At 53.7% G+C, this 19,343-nt stretch overlaps 1 protein-coding gene and 1 long non-coding RNA gene across 2 annotated transcripts; one reads left to right on the top strand and one right to left on the bottom strand.

The window, feature by feature from the left end:
- Positions 1-439: 439 nt before the first annotated feature.
- LOC126643555 (uncharacterized) lies at positions 440-8,310 on the bottom strand. Its single transcript, XR_007629764.1, has 2 exons — positions 8,197-8,310; positions 440-976 (listed from the first exon to the last, which is right to left on the bottom strand). It is a non-coding gene; the product is annotated as an uncharacterized LOC126643555 (long non-coding RNA).
- A 173-nt stretch (positions 8,311-8,483) lies between these two features.
- On the top strand, positions 8,484-14,941 carry LHX1 (LIM homeobox 1). The gene is made up of 5 exons (XM_050321997.1): positions 8,484-9,614; positions 10,819-11,045; positions 11,459-11,736; positions 12,424-12,589; positions 13,058-14,941. The coding sequence occupies exons 1-5, from the start codon at positions 9,445-9,447 to the stop codon at positions 13,435-13,437; spliced, it is 1,221 nt and encodes a 406-aa protein (XP_050177954.1). The 5' UTR covers positions 8,484-9,444; the 3' UTR covers positions 13,438-14,941.
- Positions 14,942-19,343: the final 4,402 nt, after the last annotated feature.

Below are 19,343 nucleotides of genomic sequence, written 5' to 3'. Positions count from 1 at the left end.
TGAAGGGAAAGCAAACACTTTCCTTCGTGAGCTCTGGAGCAGCTTCTCTGGTTTTACAAGAGAAGTGATAACAGGGACATATAACGCGGGGTGTGTTCGGGTTGGCTGGAGAGAACGCGGGTGATCCGCGACTTGGAGATCCACGCAGGGATTCCCTGCAAAGCCCAGGCTGGGATGAGAACAAACACCAGCGCTCCATCACAGAGGTTCAGTGACCCTTTGGGATGTCCCCGTGCTGGCAGCAGGATGTCAGGCCACATCCAAGGGCAACAGGGTTTAATTTCGGGGGTGCTGAGCGGGGTGGGGTGCGTGTCCTGTAATCAACAACGTGGCATGGCAAGAGTTAATGAGAGATTTCAGAGAGGGAGAAGGGGAAGACCGTGCTGTGGGGAGAGAAACTTATTTGATCTGAGAGCATATATGGAATAAACACACCAGATTTGAAAAGCAGGTTTTGTTTATTAGCACAGCCTCAAGGAAATTAATTGTACATCATTAGCAGCGATGTGTCCTCACCAGCCATCGCCGTTATTATTAGCACATTTATCTAATAACCAGGGGAATTTCTTTCAGCCATTTATTCTGCAATCTTAGGGGCTTTACAAATATTAACTAATTACAGCAATGTAGATTTTATTTCAATGACTGGAAAAACCCGCACTGGTTGGGAATTCTGCAGACTCACAGTTTCAGAGTCTGAACATCCTGAGAAGTTTCCGTTTTCATACGTACACAACGTCACCAGCACAGAACAGCTCCTTGGCTTCAGTGAAAACAGTGACATTTCACAGGCAGGAGAAAGATGCTTTGTGAATCTGTTCACTAGGGTTTGGGGTTGTTCCTAGAGGAAGTGCAGATAAATAAGGGACTGCATTTGAAACAAGGTTTACTTGTTTGTAAGGGAAAGCCTCCAGTGCCTTCGTGGTTACGCTGGTCTGTGGGTGCCTCGGCCTCTGCTCTCTGGAGCCACCTCCACCTGTGGATAGAGAGAGATGAGAGGAGCCCTCAGTCCCCAGTAACTCCATGAGTGACAAACCCAGTGACTTGAGAAGGGTTGTGGGTGAGGAGAGGAGCAGGGAGTGGCTCCCAGGGGCTGGTGAGCCAGGCTGTGTCTGTGGCCCTGTGGCTGTTCCTGGGAGCAGCTGACGTGAGCTGTGGTAGTGCAGGATGTTCCCAGCCAGCTGCCAGGAGATCAACACTCAACTGATGGCATCCAGCAGGAAAAAGGGCTGATTCAGACCGTGGCACAACAAAGCCAGGGGTGAGCAGCCTTCTGCGTGATGTTTTTGCCACTTTGGAATGATAATGCTGCTGTGGGGTTGCATTCCCAGTGCACGTGGTGCCCTGTGCCAGGTTCTGGAGACACGTCCAGGCCTGGAGAAAGCAACACACTCAGGGTCTGGGGGGTTGTTTTTTACCCTGCCCGCCAAGGAACACAGTGAGAAAGGGAGCTGAGAGGTGAAGTGTCTGAGTGGGAGTTGGGAGATTTGGGCTGACCCTCGAGAAGCTGCTTCCCCCCGTGCCCTCCTGCACTGCCTCACCATCACAGCGACGCTGGCAGGGATCGCCAGGCCTGGCTGGAATAACAGCCCAGTGATGCCGAGGAAGGATTATTTTAGAACAATATGTGTTTTTTAAAGTGAGCTTCTGAGCACAGAGGGTTGGTCTGTGGCAGTGCCAGCGTGTGGCACAAGCCCTGTTGTGGGTACTTGTCCTGGAGCACAGGGGGGACAGCAGAGCACTGGCAGGCAGGACCCTCATGGTGATGCAGCTCAACCCCTGGCTTCTCCTGGAAAAAATAGCTGGAACTGGTAAAATTTCACATTCTAGACCAAGATGATCTGGGTTTTTTGTCTTGAACACAGTATATTGATGCATTTCAGAGTAATGGACTGTGGTTGTGAGTGCCACATCCTCACTGTCACGCTGTGGGCATCGCTCACAGAGAAGGGGAAGGAAACAGGGGAGTTAAATGTGCATTTTTTTATAAAACAACGTGTTTGGCCACATCTCCTTGTTGCCGTGCTCCAGTTCCATGCCAGTGGGGTGGTGATGCTCGATTAGCAGCTCAGGTTCCACAAGCAGTGCAGCGCTAACGAGCCCTGCCTGGAGCATGCAGTGACCTCTTCGGTTCCCTCCACATTCCCAGCACTTGCAGCCACTGACTCCCACAGCACAGCTGCCTCTTACCTGGCTCTTGCCCACTTGTCCCAGACAGACAAAAATTTGTGCTGGGCTGGAGGCACCCAGGAGTCAGGAACTTGCTTGGGCTCAACCTGCACTAGCCCAGCTGCCCGGGTTTGTGTGTGGCCAATAAAGTAGGGAAGAACAGGCTGGGCAGAACCTCTCTGGCCTCTCAGAACCCTTAAAATAGAACCTATATAAATAGGATATTATATAGTAACATACCAAACAGAGTCTATATATAGAAGATTAGTCAGGAGTCAGGACTAAGCAGACAGATATAACCACAGCCAGGAGCTCTGGATTCATTGTCTCACCTGGCGAGGGAAGCTCTTGGTGCTGTGGTACCTGGTCCAGGGGATGCTTTTTATCACCCCAAACCAAGCTCTGCTCCTGCATCTGTGGCAGGTAGGCAGAGGGCAGTGCTGGTTTCCCACCACTGCAGGTATATTATCCCTACCTTTTTTTGGCAGAGTCCTGTTTGTTTGGATTTCAGTTATTTTTCCCAAACAGTCTGGGTGATGATGGTGTCAGACAGCAAAAATGGACATTCTGCTGGTGACAAAAACCCTTTTAGGCTGTGAATTCTCCTCTCCAGCTACTTGTGAAGAACAAGTAATGCAGCAGCCCTTTCTCCATACAGATACAGGAAGCCACTGACAGTGTTGGGTAGAGGAAAGCCTCTGTGGTTATTGCTTTCTAAGCAGGAGGAGCTGCTCCTGTTGGGAAGGAAGGCACTGTCCACCTCAGAAAAAAAGAAAAACAAAGAATTTGGCCTGGGCCAGGCAGCAGGTCAGTGGCAGGAGCAGAGGGAAAGGTCTGGGAACCTTCTTCCCTCCAACACTGCCGACGGAGCCGCTGCCTCCACGCAGGATCCCGTGTACGTGTCAGAGAGGTGGGGGAGATTGGCTCTCACTCCCAGGGAAGTTCAGCGACTGTGAAATTAGTAAATTACACAGGCCCACAGAACTTAGAAAAACAATATAATCCTGGGGGTACTGAAATAATTAATTTGCTAATCAACTACACCTTGTTTTTTTTTTAATTTGCAAATAGCGCTCTGGTTTGATTTCCCACTTCAGCCACCTCAAGGAAGCAATATTTTGGGCAGCAAAGCCGGAGGGGCCCGAGGCAGGGCCGAGCCCCCCCACATCACCCCGGGGGCTGCAGGGCAGTGAGGAGAAGCAGCCTTAGCACAGTAGTGACCCCAGCAAGAGCTGGAAGATGCTTTAGGGGGGGCTTTGCTGTGCTCTGGGTCCAGCCCCCAAGCTGGGAGGGAAGAGCCGGGGCCGCAGGGCTCCCGCAGAGGTTTTGTGCTGGTTTGTCTCCTGCTCTCGCTGCACCCTTGTTTGCTTTAAATCACTTCAAATGCGGAGGCTGTCAGACAAGACAATTAACATGGGGAAGGGGGAAAGTATTACCATCCATTATTTGCCATAACATGAATTTAAGCCAGGAAGTCAAATGATAAAATATGTGGTGAAAAGTGTTGGTGGTGGGAGTGCCTAAATGAGTAATAGCCCTGGGCTTCTGAGCCTTGAACTTAACGTGCTAAGTAAATCCCCGAGGTCAAAAAGTATGAAAATTGTTGCAGCTTGGGGAGATATATTTTAACTTTGGAAAAGGTCCGTGCAGATCCGCTGCCGGGGTCGGGGAGGCAGATGCTGAGCAGCCGCCGCTCCGGGGCTTAGACCAATATCGGGGGATGGGTGCTTGTTTGGGGGAGAAAAAACGAGGAGGAGGTTTAGGGGATGGTGAGGGCTTGCCTTGGCCGGGCGGGATGAGCCGGGAGCGCTTTGTGCCGCCGGCAGCGGCTCCGAGGGGTTCCCAGCGCCGCAGCTCCGCCGGGAGAAGCGATGGGAACAACCGCTGTGACCCCCCCGGAGCCCCGGCGGGACGCGGCGGACCCGGGGGCAGCGGGGCCGGGGGTCGCGGGGGTCCCCGCTCCGCTCCACCGCGCCCCAACTCTTCCCCTTTAAAACTCCCTTCTCCCGCTCGCGCTGACCATGCGGCTGGATTTATGGAGAGAGATGTTTTAGCAGAATCCCCCCGAGTCCCCCATCAGCCCTAAATCCCCAGCCCGCGCTCCCTGGGAGCCCTCCTGACACAGAGCATGCCAAAACAGCTTCGTTTTGCCTATGCATTAGCAATCTATTTTACCTTTTTGACATCTCTCACACATAAAACCGTAAGAGAGAAATAAAATATCTGTCTCTGGGCGAAAATAAAGCTTTGCCTCCCTCCTGATCTATAGGATATAAAATAAAGCCATGGCTTTGATAGTGGCTTTTCCTTAGACTGGAGTTGCTTTTGCACACACGGAGACAATGAAGATGGATGAGCCGGGAGCGGTGCATCCTCCGGGGGTTCGCTTCACCCTCTTTTTTTATAGCCCCCCCGCCCCCGCTACCTCTTCACTTTTCTTTCTTTTCTCTTTTATTCGTCTTTTATCCGCCCTTTAACAGCGCTCAGTGAAGGACCCCGCTCAGCTCTCACATTCCCGCAGCCCCCGCCGGGCTCGTCCCGGAGCCCCCCACGCCGCCCCGCCGGGCCCCGCTCCCGGGTGGGCTCAGGGACCCCCCCCGGGCCACCACCGACCCCTTCCCGGCCACTTTCCCGTCAGTCAGAGGCAGAGCCGCACACCTCGGATTTGTAATTATTTATTAACTATATTTCCCATAAACAATGCATGAGCTTGGAGTGTAAGCGACAACATTTAGCGACGTGTGAAGAAACCCGGGAGGGCTAATCACGGGGGAGGGGGGCAGGAAAATAAATAAGAAAAAGGAAAATAAATAGAAAAGAAATAAAAGAAAAGGGAAAGGCGAGCGGAGCCGGGGGGGACAGTGCGGTGTTTACCCTCAGCATCGACCCGAGTGTGGCAGGATAAACTGGGACCCTCTAATACATAATTTAAAGATTTTTTTTTTTCCCCAACTCTTTTAAAACAAACCTGGCGACGGATCCTGTCCAGCATGGGGTTTATCTCGCGGGGATGTTCTACAGGCTTAATTACATCTTAACTTCAATATTTGGATAGTGCATTAAGCGCATATATATTTAATCAGGCGGAGGCGCTCTTTCTGCGGGGGAAAGTGGTGGGGAGGGAGGGGGGAGAGAGATGTGACCCCCACCTTCCCCACGGGCTGTCCCCCCGCAACGCTGCCCGGGGTGGCGGGGGGCTCTCCGGTAGCTCCCGAAGGGGAGCGCGGCGGCGCCTCGGAGCGACCCCCGCACCCCGAGCAGGGCTCCACCGGGATGCGGAGGGGTCGGAACGGGAACTCAGGGCCTCCCCCGGCCTCCCCCCACGTCGGGGATGCTGCCGGTCACCGGCTCCACCGGTCGCTCAAAGCCCGGTATCATCCCCGATCCCCTGCGCGCTAGTTGTGAAAGGTTTAAAAGAACAGGGAAAAAATCAAATGAAAAATGAATAAGGAAAGAGGGAAAACTTAATGCTGTCGGGGGAGGGACATGGTGGGAAGTGTCTGCGAGCGCGTGGAAGTTTTTGCCTGGTTTGGAGGGAGGGAGCAGCTGGGGATGCGGGGATGCCCCGCAACGCACCGCGGTGGTCCCCGGCGAGCGGGCTCCAGTGTTTGTACGGCACCGGTGCCCCGTAAAGGAGAGAGAAATCCCATTACCCAGCGCAGCGGTGGGGAAAGGGGGATGATAAACAGGGTGATGTTTAACTAAAAAGACGGGAACGACGCCAATAAAATGCAAATTTAAACTCCCCTGAAAAGGACATTTTTTTTCCCCTTCTGTATTCGATTTAAAATGAATTTGAGTTTGGGGTTTTTGTTTGGTTGTTTTAGTCTTTATTTTCACTTTTTTTTTTTTTTTTTTTTTTACTTTCTCTCTGGTTTTGTTTTGGGGTTTGTTTTTTTATTTTTTTTTTTAATTGTCCCCTATTAGAAGCATCTTTTAATGTCCCTCTTTCTTTCTTATTGTACGCTTCTAATGTCCCTCAGCGAGGCCGAGCGGGGTTGCTCTGGAACATCCCGGCCGGCTCCCCGCTCAGTACGGGTGGGCTCGGACCTGCTCGGGACTGGGGGCTCAGACCAGGCCGGGATCGGACCTGGGCGAATTGCGAGATGCAGTGAAAACCAAAAAATCCATCCCGACTCGGAGGCCCAGCCCTAGGAAGGGACTGTGCCGCCCATCCCTGTGGCCTTGGGGGATTATTTTCCCCCGCCTCTGGGGCTCCCGTGGGTGCCCCACGCCGGGACACGAGTGTCCCGGGGGCACAGAAGACTCGGGGGAGCCTGGTGATGGCGGGGTTTGATTTTCGGATCCTGCTGGAAACAAGCACGGTCACTTTCGCCTCTCAAACGCCTGTTCTGGGTCGGGGTCCCCGTTGGGGGCTGAGGCGGATGGGGGGCACCCCACTGCCCCCTACGTCCGGGGGGAGCAGCCCCCCTCGGTCTGCGCTGCCGCCTCTCCCGAGCGGAGTTTTGGGGGAGGGGGTTGCGTGTGTTGGGGCGGACGGGCAGAGCCCCGCGACAACCGCAGCGGTGCGGGGGCACCCCGGACCCCCGGGGAGGTGGGGGTGGGCAGCGGTCTGTGCCCCCCGGGGAGCAGGGGAGAACCAGATGCTTTCGCTAACGCCTGGGAAAGGAGAAAAAAAAAAAAATCGCTGTGAAAAACTGGTGCTTGATGGACACGAGATGCTCATCTCCTTCCCCTCATTCATCCCCACCGACACATGTCACCGGGGGCCGCAGCCGAGTGTTGCGCTCCCCTGACGGCTGCCCGCAGCTGTCGCCTTCCCGGGCGGCGGAGCGGGAGCCCGGCCCCGCGGCTCCGCATGAGAAGCGGCCCATGTGCGGGGGCACGGGGCGGGGGGGGCCCAGGGCTCTATTGATCCCCGAGAGCGGCGGCGAAGCGACCCAACAGCTGGGCGGGGGGAGCCCTGCGCGCCCGGTGCGCGCCCCGACGGGGCGGGGATGGCCGCACGGGGGGACCGGCGAGGGGGGGAAAGACGATACTGCGGATGCGGCCCCTGGGCTTTTAAACACCCGCAGGAGCTCCGAGGCGATGTCTCGGCCCGGGCAGGCTCCGCATCCACGCCGGTCCCGGCTGCCCCCGCGCGGAGCAACGGGCAGGGCACGGAGCGGGCTTCCTGCCTTCCTTTTCCTTTTTATCTTCCAATTTCTCCCTCCCTCGCTTTTTTCTTTTCCTCAAGGAGGAGGAAAACAGACGTGAAAGAGAGCGCGGTCGGTGGGTACAGGCGGGGGATGCTCCGGGATGGGCCTCCGCCGACCCCCGCGCTCAGCCCCGGCTCCCGGCCGTGTGTGTAACCTCGGGCACGCCGGGGCCTTTCAATCCGCCGTTCCCTTCCTAATTCTCTGGCGGCGGCGTCTCAGCCGGCCCGAGGGGACGGTGCGGGGCGGGCTCCGGGGCTGGCGGGGCCCGGGGCCGGGCGGTGACACCTCCCCGGAGCGGTGGTTCCCGCCGGGCAGGAAAGCGCAAAGGAAAGAGAAACCTCGTCCCTCCGCACCGCCCCGGTACCGACCGGCCCCTGGAAGGTAAAAGCGAATTAATCTTTATTTACCACCCCCAAAAAAAAAAATGTCCATCGCGGTGGCCGGTGCTCCTCGTCCCGGGACGGGCACTGCGAGCGCCGGTAACGGAACCATCGCTATAATGACCGGCGCCTTCGCTCTGCCCTCGGAGGCCGGGGGGCCCCGGGCCCGCCGCCCCCTCCGCACCGGCGCGTCCCCGTCTAAGCGCACGGGGACCGGCCCCGGCCCCACCGCAGCGCTCCTCCCGGGACAGGCGGGTTCTCCTCAGCTCCGCGCAGCGCGGGAGCCCCCGCGCCCTCGGGCCGCGCCGTGCGCGACGGGGGAACCCCCGCTAAACCGGGACCTCGTTCGCCGCCGCTGCCGCTCGCCAGCGAGCCGCTCCTGTTGCGGACCGCGCCGTGACCCTGTGCGGGGGGTGCCAGACGCCATCGAGCCGCCTCGTCTCCCTCGCACCCACCGTCCGCTCGTCCGCGTACCGACACAAACCTACCGCTTCAACCGGGCTTCGGGGGCCGTCGGTGTGGGTGTCGGTGTGTCTGTCGGTGTGCCGGTGTGGCTGTCGGTGTGCCGGCCGGCCGGCGCGGGCGGAGGCGGCGGCGGCGCCCCGGCGGCTCCTATAAAGGGGCGCGGACGCCCCGTCCGGCGCGGGCGCGGCGGGCGCGGGGGGGCGGCGGCGGCGGCCGCGATTGGCCGGGCCGGGCCGTGACGTGCGCGCGCGGTCCATAAGGCTGCGGCGGCGGCGGCGCCGGGACCATGAGCAGAGCCCCCAGCGCGGCCGGACGGCGGGGCCGCCCCTCTGCCCCGCGCCCTCCGCCCGGCCCGGCCCGCCCGCACCGGGCCCTCCGCACCGGCACCGACACCCACACCGCCCGGGCCATGCCACGCCGCGCCGGCTCGGCGGGGACACGGGCGGCCGCCGCGGGTAGCGATGCGCGGGGGTAGGTAGGACTGACCGGCGGACTGACGGACTGACGGACGGACTGACAGACGGACGGACGGTGCCGCCGAGACGTCGAGGGAGAGGGAGAGAAGCGAGAGCGAGCGGCGGAGCGAGGAGCGGCGGAGCGTGTCCCCCGTCCCCGCGTGTCCCCAACCCCGCGTCAGGGCGATGTCGCCGCGGCAGCAGCCACAGCCCGTTCTGACCGCCGCCGCCTCTCCATGTCCCGGCTCGTTATTTATTATTATTATTATTATATTATTATTATTGTTATTATATTTTTTCCTCCTTTGATTTCTCTTTGGGAAAAGCACTTTGACTCCTGACTGCTCTACCTCAGATCCGAGAAAAACTCATCACGCTCGCTTTTTGGCGGTTTTGTTTTTAATTTTTTAATTTTTATTTTTTCTGAACGCCGATCTTTATAGCCGTTATTGTTTTATTGTTACTATTATTATTATTATTATTATCCGTGTGGTTGGTAGCGGCCGGGATCCTGCGGCTGTGTTGAAGCGCTGGGCAGTGGGGGAGGTTCTCCTGTGTACCCCTCCTAGGACACTCGAACGAAGATATTTCTTCTTCCTCCCTTTATTCTTTCCTCCTTCACTTCTCCGAGGCTTTTAAAACAAACACACACACACAGAGGAGAAAAAAAAAAAAGAGAGAGAAAAAAACCAAACAAAACAAAAAAAACCCTACGCCGGTGTTGTCATCTTTTTGAAAAAAAAAAAAATTGTTGTTTTAATTTTTTTTTCTTGACACCTGGGAAACCGCTGCCCCCCTCAGAACTAACCAAAGACAATGGTTCACTGTGCAGGCTGCAAAAGGCCGATCTTGGACCGGTTTTTGTTGAATGTACTGGACAGGGCTTGGCATGTGAAGTGTGTTCAGTGCTGTGAATGTAAATGCAATTTGACAGAGAAATGCTTTTCGCGAGAAGGCAAGCTTTACTGCAAAAACGACTTCTTTCGGTAAGTACCGGCCCCCACCCGGCCCCACCGCTCCTCTCCATCCGTTTTTCATCTCCGTTTTTTTCCCCTTTATTTCTGCTGTTTCCCCCCGTTGTCAGCGGGACCCACAAGCGCCTCTTCCCTCCCCGTGACACGCGAACATCTCGAACCGCTGTTATTTCTCCCGGTGACCGGCGGCGGGGGTCGGGCCCGGGAAGGGCCCGTCGGGCCCTGCATGTTGATGACAGGCCGATCTCGAGTTCCCCAAAGTTGCTCCCGAACTATCGACCGGCGGAGCAGTGCGGGATCGTGGCGGGGGGTGTGCGGGGGCCGTCCCGGACCCGGTGCTGGGAGCGGGGGTGACCCCGCCGGGGCTTTCCGCGGCCGTGAGCGCGGCGCTGCCCGGGCCGGGGCCCCGCGTTGTTCCCCGCACGCCCGGGCCCGGTGCCGCCGGGGAAGGCCCGGTACGGGCGCTTCGCGGGCCCATCGCCTCATGTCCAAGCGAGCCCAGGCTGCCCCGGAGGGCAGCGACCCTTCCCCGCCGGATGGATGGAGAGGGCAGCGGGTACCGTCGCTCTCCCGCCGCCGCCTCTCCCGCGCATCCCGGCGCCGGGATCAATCCCGGGCTCGGAGCGGCCGCCGGTGCCGCTGCCCGGCCGGGCCCCGCCGCCGCACACCGGCGAGAAGGGCAAGGGCTGGCTCGGGACCGAGGCAGCCGCCGAGCCCCCACCGCATACCCGCACAACGCTCGGCCCGAGCCCCGCAGCCGCTTCTTCCTGGGCACGGGGACCGGCACTGCCCCAAGCCCGCCGCTCCTCCGCGGGGATGGGCCCCGCTGTCCCCCCTCTCCCCGCGCTGGCCTTGCCCGCACCGGCGGCTCCTCCGGCCGGGCCGCTCAGAACGGATGGAATTTCTGCGTGGTGTTTATTAGAGCGTCGTTAATGCGGTGTCGGGACGCAGGGGACACCCCGGGCAGCGCAGCCCCAGGGTCCATCAATCCCGCGGCCCCGCGGCCGCTGCCCAGGCCGGGTTTGATTTTTATTTTTTAAAAATACAGTGTCAAGAATTCGCTCGTTAGGAAGAGAGAGCGCTCTGCGGGGACGCCGTGTTTTGTTTAGTTCCGTTTTTGCACGGCCGAGCGGGGCGAGCGGAGGCCGCGGTGAGGGGCGCGGGACCCCGCGGCTCGGAGGGCGCTGCTGACCCGCTGCCCGGCCTCTCTCCGCAGGTGTTTCGGGACCAAGTGCGCGGGCTGTGCCCAGGGCATCTCCCCCAGCGACCTGGTCCGCAGGGCGCGGAGCAAAGTGTTCCACTTGAACTGTTTTACGTGTATGATGTGTAACAAGCAACTCTCCACCGGCGAGGAGCTCTACATCATAGACGAGAACAAGTTTGTCTGCAAAGAAGATTACCTAAATAACAGCAATACTGCCAAAGAAAACAGCCTGCATTCAGGTGAGGGAGTGTGGCCAGGGCGATGCAGGCGGGGATGCGCTCAGCCCCGACTGCTCCTTGGGATGAGATACTCTTCTCCCTTCTTCTCTTCTTTCGTTTCTCCTCTTCTTTCTCCTGTCTTCTCTCTTCTTTCTTCTTTCTCTTCTTTCTTCCTTACTTTTTCTTTCCTTTCTCCCTTCTTTTCTCTCTTCTTCTCTCCCTTCTTTCTCCTGTCCTCTCTCCTCTCCCTTTCTTTTCGTTTCACTTCTTTCTCCTCTCCATTGTCTCTCCTTTATTTTTCTTCTCCCTTTCTCCTCTCCCTTCTCTTCTCTCCTCTCCCTTCTCTCCTCTCCTCTCCCCTGTCATACCACGGCCTGTCCCTCACGGTCGGTATTTCCCCCCGGCTGACCGTGACCCGGTTTGCTCTCCCCCAGCCACCACCGGCAGTGACCCCAGCCTGTCCCCCGACTCTCAAGACCCCTCCCAGGACGACGCCAAGGACTCAGAAAGCGCCAACGTGTCCGACAAGGAGACGGGCAGCAACGAAAACGACGACCAGAATCTGGGGGCCAAGCGGCGGGGACCCCGCACCACCATCAAAGCCAAACAGCTAGAGACTCTGAAAGCCGCCTTCGCGGCCACCCCAAAACCCACCCGGCACATCAGGGAGCAGCTGGCACAGGAGACTGGCCTCAACATGCGGGTCATCCAGGTACCGCCGCCTGCGGGCACCGGGCACGGCTCCGAGGGATGCGGGAACGCCAGTCTGGGGATGCGGGGGAGAGGAGTGGCCCGTGCCCGGCACCCCCTGCACAGCGGGGCCGGAGAAAGCCCCGCCGACCTTTTAAATCGTTGTTAGCCTGGCGGCCCGGCAGCTTCCCGGTGCTTCCCGGCCCGTCAGCAGGGATGGAGCCGCGGGTTTATTCTCAAAAGTCCTGAAGAAGCTGAAAGTAGTTTCGAAATTAATAACCAGAAATGTGAGGGGTTAATGGGTAAATAAGAATGACAATGCACTGGAATTATTAAAAGGTTTATAAACCCGCAGCGCTGGGGTAATGGGGGGTTAAAGGACCATTAAAGACGAGGTTAGATTGGAGAGGCTCAGTGTGAGGGTAATTAGCAGTAATCTTGTCAGGGTAATAAGAATTAACTCAATCATTCTTGACCTGCAGACGGCGGGGAGCGGGGCCGCCGTCACGCGTGGGTTCGGCCCCGTTTGGAACGAGAAGGAGCCGAGCTCTGAGAGCACCGGCAAAAGAGACCGGGAAAGGGGAAAAGCGCGTCCCTGGGATGGGGATGAGGATGGGAATGGAGGGAAACGGGGGCGCAGGGCGGCGGCGTGAGCGGGACCCTCGACTCCCGGCTCCCGTGACCGGTGCCTCTCCCGCCGCCCACGCAGGTCTGGTTCCAGAACCGGCGCTCCAAGGAGCGGCGGATGAAGCAGCTGAGCGCGCTGGGAGCCCGGCGACACGCCTTCTTCCGCAGCCCGCGCAGGATGCGGCCGCTGGTGGACCGGCTGGAGCCCGGGGAGCTCATCCCCAACGGGCCCTTCTCCTTCTATGGAGGTGGGTAACGCGCTCCCCCCGCGGCCCCTGGCCCCGTGCGCCCGCGGACACCCCGCGCCGGGATGCGCGGACACCCGCGGGGACAGCATGCGGACACGCCGGGCTCCCGGCTCGGCTGCCGGCAGCGCTGCCCCGCAGCCCTGGGGCTGTCCCGGGGCCGTCCCGCCCGGTTTCCCCGCCCGCCGCGGGACTGCCCGCTCCCGGGGATGGCCGTCGCGGCGCTGCCGGCAGGACCCCCGGCGTTCCCCCGGTGTTTTCGGGGTGCCGGCTCCTGTCGGTGCCTCCGCTGCTCTGCGGGAAGGGGGTCCCGGGGCTGCCGGAGCTCGGCCAGCCCGGTAACACGTTTTCCCCTCGGGTTCGCGGGTGAGACCCCGAGCCCCCCAGCCGCGCGGCCGTGGCAGCGCTCTCGCGTCGTTCCCACCCGGGTGCCCGCCTGTTACCTTCCCTCTGTCTCTCCTTGTCCGCCAGATTATCAGAGCGAGTATTACGGCCCTGGAAGCAATTACGATTTCTTCCCGCAAGGACCGCCTTCGTCTCAAGCGCAGACCCCCGTGGATCTCCCCTTCGTGCCCTCCTCGGGGCCGTCGGGCACCCCGCTGGGGGCCATGGACCACCCCCTGCCCGGACATCACCCCTCCAGTGAGGCTCAGCGCTTCACTGACATCATGTCGCACCCCCCGGGAGACTCGCCCAGCCCCGAGCCCAACCTGCCCGGGTCCTTGCACTCCATGTCCGCAGAAGTTTTTGGCCCCAGCCCCCCCTTTTCGTCGATATCCGTCAACGGTGGTGCTAACTACGGCAATCACTTGTCCCACCCACCAGAAATGAACGAAGCAGCTGTGTGGTAGCTTTAAAACAAACTGGGTCTAAGTAAGTGATGATCATCTAGTCTGCTTATTGTTATGGTGTACAGAAATGAATTAATATAACATCTCTCCCGCCCTAAGACAATATTACCTTGGGAACGAACTGAATCCAATCGCTCCAAGGCAAGCTTTGCTCTAGACCAGGACAATCTCCATGTTATGGTTGTATCAGACAAGCGAGGGGACTTTTTTTTGTACCATTGACAAAGAAACTGGGGAAAGCTGTACAGTAAAGTGCTGCCATACCGTAGGATGGCGTTAAGTTTGATTACCCTGTTGGATGTCATCCTAAGAGCCACAATCCTTAGAAACTTCTCGTTTAAAAAAAAAAAAAAAAAAAAAAAAAAAAGGAATTGATAATTGAAGGAAGGAAAGGTCAAAGAAAAGGGGGAAAAAGCTTCAAGAACTCTCTAGCGTTCCCGGTTAAGGATGGTTCTGGCATTATGAATCTGTTTGTTCATTTTTGTCTCTCAGAAAGTTCGACAACAAGAAACTCTTTTTAGCTTCAGCCATTTCAGCCTGCTGATGATCAGGTGGGACAACTTTTCTTTTGTCTTTTCTTTTGTTTTTCTTTGCTGGTTTGGTTTGGTTTCTTTTTTTTTTTTTTTTCCCAAAAATAGCAAATACTAAATGTTAAGCCCTCAGCACCAACTCTTCTACCTTCACAAAGCTACACGTACAAAACCTCCTCATCATAGCAAAGGTCACCACCCAGACCTCTAACGAAAATGACTTGAAAAAACAAACAAACAAACAAAAAAGTATTCTACCTTCACAGAGAGAGAAAAGCTAAACAAAAAGACTCTATTGAACTAAAAACAGTCAACTGTTTACGTCTAATGTTAAATTCAGGAGCTCGATGTTTTACTAACAAATCCTGTTTTAGAAAAACCTCTTGTTCAAAAGCAAAAGATTTTGAGCAACCAACCAAAATAGTTCATTTTCTTTTCTGTAGATGTTCTAACAGATTGCAGGGCTTGTGGTTCACTGTGCTAGTTTGTAAAAGGTGTTGTTTACAGAAGGCAAAGAAAAAAAAATCCACAAAACCCAGACAGTTGCCAAATAAAGTAAATATATAGCACAAATACTGTAAGGTGCTTTGCACCAGCAACCCGAGAAGGTGTTTAAAAAGTGTTACAAGGTTAAAAAGAAAAAAAAAAAAAGACAAACAAACATCTTTGCTAATTTTTAGTCCTGTTGAACATTCATGGAATTGTTAATATGACTTATATAGACCCACACAGGTTTTATTTTTGTGTCTTTAAAATAAAAGTCCAAAATATTTAAATTTTATGGTCAAATATGCAGTCAACAGCTGCTACTTTTTTCTTTATATATTAAATTTCTCATATGTCTTTTATTGTTCTAATAAACCTAAGCTTGTGTGACCTCCAGTGCATATTAGACCATTCACTGTATGAAAGAAAACATGTTGGATAAAATTTGTGCGTTTTTAATAAAATTAGAAAATCTGATGTTTAGATAACTTGTGTTTCATTCGATGTTTTAAGCAATTTTTTGAAATGGATTCTCTTGAGTAAAATAGCCCTGAGAGAGAATGATCCACTCTGCTGATAGTCCTGTAGAGCTCTTTTGCTTTGGTAGAAGTCTAAGCCCTGGTGTCGATGCAGGGAGCGGCCAGAGGCAGCTCCAGCCTTTCTTTCCATCTCCAGGCTCAGTTGTTGAAGTCCAAATACCCTGTTACGCTGTACTTTGAATTTTAAAATTGGAAACTAATCAAATTATTAAACATCTTTCATTATTCGTGGTCTATGCTAAGAGAAAACATTCGAAATGCTTCTTTTATGCATAAACAAAAATGTGTTGTAAATGTAAAATGCTTGCAAAGACATGGTTTATAATTGATCTGGTTTTAGTTAATTCTCCAAAGATAGTTTTGTTGGTTTTTTTCTTTTTCCCCTAATTGGATGGTTTGAACACAGCGTAACCTCAATGTCCTGAATGTAATTTTAATCCCTTTTTTTTTTTTTTTTAGAGGTGAGACAAAGTCAATTGTTTAACAGTGTTTGGTCTTTCTGAAGTTCTCTAAAGGGCAGAGGGGGAGAATATTTTGCTTTGCACTAGATACAGACTCATTTTCTCGGAGAAAAATGAAACAAAAAAATTCTGGAGCCCTGTGAAATGCCAGATTTCATGTTTTAATTAGAAATCATTGCAGAATCCTAAATATTCATTTCTTCAAAAGCAAAAGTCTCACTTATTCCAGGAGGACTTTGACGTGTGTTAGAGACAAAGAAGCAGGTTTGGTTCTGAGAAGTCGCTGGTTTTAAATGTTTTCCACCTGCTGAGCTGATGGAATGGGATGATCTGTAATTGCATCTTTTCCTTCGTCTCTCAACTAACCGTGGCTCAGGCTTCTTTTTTATTTCATGTAGACACGGAATTTGACGCTAAACCCCAGACTTCTACATTCCCAGTGATTCCATTATTTATCTCTTTGGACTGGGCGGGGGGGAGGGAAAAACCCACAACCTCAAAATGCTTTAAAGTTGTATGTTTGTAATATTCAATGGTGATTTTTGATTTTGTTCACTACCTAATTTCTATGCCCAGCAGAGGGGCCAACTAGACGAAGCAATAGTTCACTTTAAACACAAAATGTCTTATATAATAATAGTATAAAGATAAAAACTATCTGCAAGGGATCTGTTAGTGTTTCTAAAAAAAATAATTCATGCTTTATTAAATACAGGGGAGACTTCTTAAACTCCTGGGCTCTGTGTCTAACTCATTTATTTGTCTTTTGTACTATTGCTGTGTTTTGTTGCTCTGGTTTGCATTTATATAAGCAAAGGAATGGGTGATTTATTTATTCCAAACTTCTACTTATCTGGGCAAGACAAATACTGCTGTTCGTGCTTCTGGTCTAGGCTGCTGGTTTATTGTTGAATCAATTATTTTAAATCAGAATTTCACCAAATGGGTTTGGTTTGCAGAAAACACGTCTGCCGAGTGATTGGGGGGGGTTTATTTTATTTTCTTTAATTTGGTAAAGAGGTCCTTGCACAGTTTTTATTTTGGCACTGATGTGATGCGGCTCAGTTTAGGTCGGTGGCTCTAAAAGGGAAGGAGGAGAGCCTGTCCTTTTGTCGCTGCTCCCATCCCTTCCCGAGGGGCTTTGGCAGTTTGGGGGCAGCCCAGGAGCCTTCCCCGTGCCGAAGGCTGAGCGTGTCCCTCTCTGCTCCCGGGGCTCCGCTCCGGAGGCCCCGGCCCTTGGCAGATTTGAATCCTGTGCTCTTCAGTGCAAGCTCAGTGCTTCTGAAGACCCTAATCCAGCAACAATTGCACAGTCAAAACTCCTTTTGAAAGCATTGTCACGTTGGGTTCTTGTAAGTCCTTGTTTACAAGAGCGTTTCCATTGACTCCGGGGCGGGCGCTCCGCGGTGAATGGAGGGCTGTGGGAGAAGGGCCTCGAGGAGCTGCTGCTGCTGGGGTGGGTTCTCCGTGAGGAGCTGCTGCTGCTGGGGTGGGTTCTCCGTGTGCACGGTCGTTCTTTCCCGGCAGGAAGGTGGAGGTGCCGCTCTCCGCGCGGGCAGCGTTAACGCCACGAGCGCTTGTCTGAAGTAACTGCTCTCTTCTGATCTTCTCTCCCTCCGTGCCCTTGCTGCTGTGACCCAGCAGAGGGGACAGAACACCCCCAGGGCCTGGCTGCTCGGCTGGGCCGGGATGGACCCGTGGGCTGAGCAGGGAACGCGGGCTGTGAACGGGCCAGGCTGACGATTTGGGCAACCCCCCCGTGGCAGACACGGACCCGTCACTGGGAGAGCGGTTCAAGGCACGTGCTGTGAGTATTACCCATACTGAGCTAATCTATGTGAAGACTTTTTTGGGGTTAATAGAAGTTTCTATAAAATTTCCAGCAGCCAAACAGCTGCTTTTGGCCCAACGTGTCCCGCGCTGTCCCCACCAATGCTCCTCTCTCCCCATTCCAGGCCCTGCTGGGATCCGCTCGCTCAGACCTTTGCTTGGGGATTCGAGGGGATTTGGGAAGATCTGTATCCCAGCAGGAAGAATGTACTTAAATTGTGATTTGTAGATGAATGATGTGCATATATATATATATATATATAATTTTAATATGTGTCCCCAGACGCTGAGCGATGGGCAACGCGATACAAACTGATAAATAAATATAATTTTAAAATATCAGTGGTAATCTACGTACTTTTGTCATCCAAGTAGTGGTGGATATTGCAGTGTCCTCTAAGAATGGCAAAAGGAACCATAGTCTGGATTTTTTTCCTTGAACAAGTGTGTTGTCTTTCAGCTTTGCATGTTCTTAAAATATGAAATTTAAGCATTTGCAATCTCCTTTTCTGTTACTATCCCGGTAGATAAATTCATATCTATTAAGATGAAACAATTGATACATATCCTTATAGGCTGGTGAGCTGGGAACAGGGAAATGTGATGCTGGAGTGGAAGGTCTTTTCTTTGTGTCTGCCATGGCACTGGGGCACTCAGCATTCCTCATGCCAACGAGACACCCATGAAGTTATAAATGAAACTAATGGGAGCATTAAAACATATTTTGATTATAAATCCTTCTGGGATTGCCATCTTTGTTTTTTTGTCAATAGTGTTTGTGGTGGTTTAGCTACAAAATATGGGGTGGTGCTTGGGAAGTGGATGATTTCTGGAGAGTTTTTCATTCATTAAACACAGAATTTCAATGCAGAAATTGAAGAGTAAATCTGGCCTTACAGTGAGGTGGCCTCCAGATTTCTCAATCTGTGCCCTTGGGGCTGCTGGGACTGCCCTGGTGGGGAGCTCCTGGGACTGGTGTCCCTGCAGTGTTCTTCGGCCAGCGTGCAGGATCACTGGGTGGATGCAGATTGTTGGTTTTATTGGCATCTCGTGGTTCTTGGAGCATCCTCTGGCCTTCTGCATTCCTGGGAGAAGAGGCACGACTGGGTTCTCTTACACCTTGTGTTACAGGCTGCCATCAAATTCAGGAGCAGCTCTGCTTTGGTGGTGTTCGGTGCAGTGTCCAGAGTTGTGATTTTGGCAGCTGTAGGAATTAGGGATATTTTTCCCACTTGGTTTTACTACAGGCTTTACTACTTCCTGCAGAATCTGCCCCTTCACAGGGGCTGCTGGGACCTCACGTGGTTGGGAATGCAATCCTGGGCTGTGCTCACCGAGGAGCCCAAGTTTGCAGGGCAGAGTCTGGCGTGGTTTTGTCGGAAGGTGTTTGTGTGGTCTGGTGTGAGAACCATCACCCAGCACAGGCTGCAAACCTGGGCTGCAAAATCCCCCTGGCTTTGGCAGAGCTGGAGGGAGAGCAATTCCAAGGGGCTGTGGTGAATTTTGGGGAGTGAAGCCCACAGGAAATGCTGCCTTGCCCACTTTGCTCGTGCTCAGCGTCTCCAGAACATCTGTGTGCTGCTGTCTCAGAGCACATGTGGGGTTTGCATGGGGAGGTTCTTCCTTGTTGAAAATCACATTTTTTGCTCCGTCTAAAACCAGTTTTCATCTAGTTTTTAAATTGACTTTGGGTGGCCTTTAAATTTCTTATCTGCTGGAAGCATCTTTAGGCTGTGGATCTCTTCAGATACACTCTACTCCTTCTATTTTTCTATGTAAGAACCATTAAGGGTTGATAAAATCTTTAAAACAATTGTGGATTTTGAATGAGTGATGGGTTAGAAATATCAGAAGTACTCAAGTAAATAAAAAGACAGAAGAAAAATAGTAATAAATATTTATAAGGAGAGGTTTTTTATGTACAGAATCTAAATTTCCTGTTATGTAATTTGTTTTAGCGGTGGGCTTGCTTGTGCTTATTTCTGATTTATTTTTCTTTTTTTTTTTTCTACTTTTTTTGCTGAGAAATTGTGTTTCTGATTTAAAAAAAAAAAAAAAAA

Source organism: Myiozetetes cayanensis, unplaced genomic scaffold, assembly GCF_022539395.1.
Source record: "Myiozetetes cayanensis isolate MyiCay16 unplaced genomic scaffold, myiCay2020 scf27, whole genome shotgun sequence".
In the NCBI taxonomy this organism is placed as follows: domain Eukaryota; kingdom Metazoa; phylum Chordata; class Aves; order Passeriformes; family Tyrannidae; genus Myiozetetes; species Myiozetetes cayanensis.
This window is presented reverse-complemented; position numbering and strand designations above follow the sequence as displayed.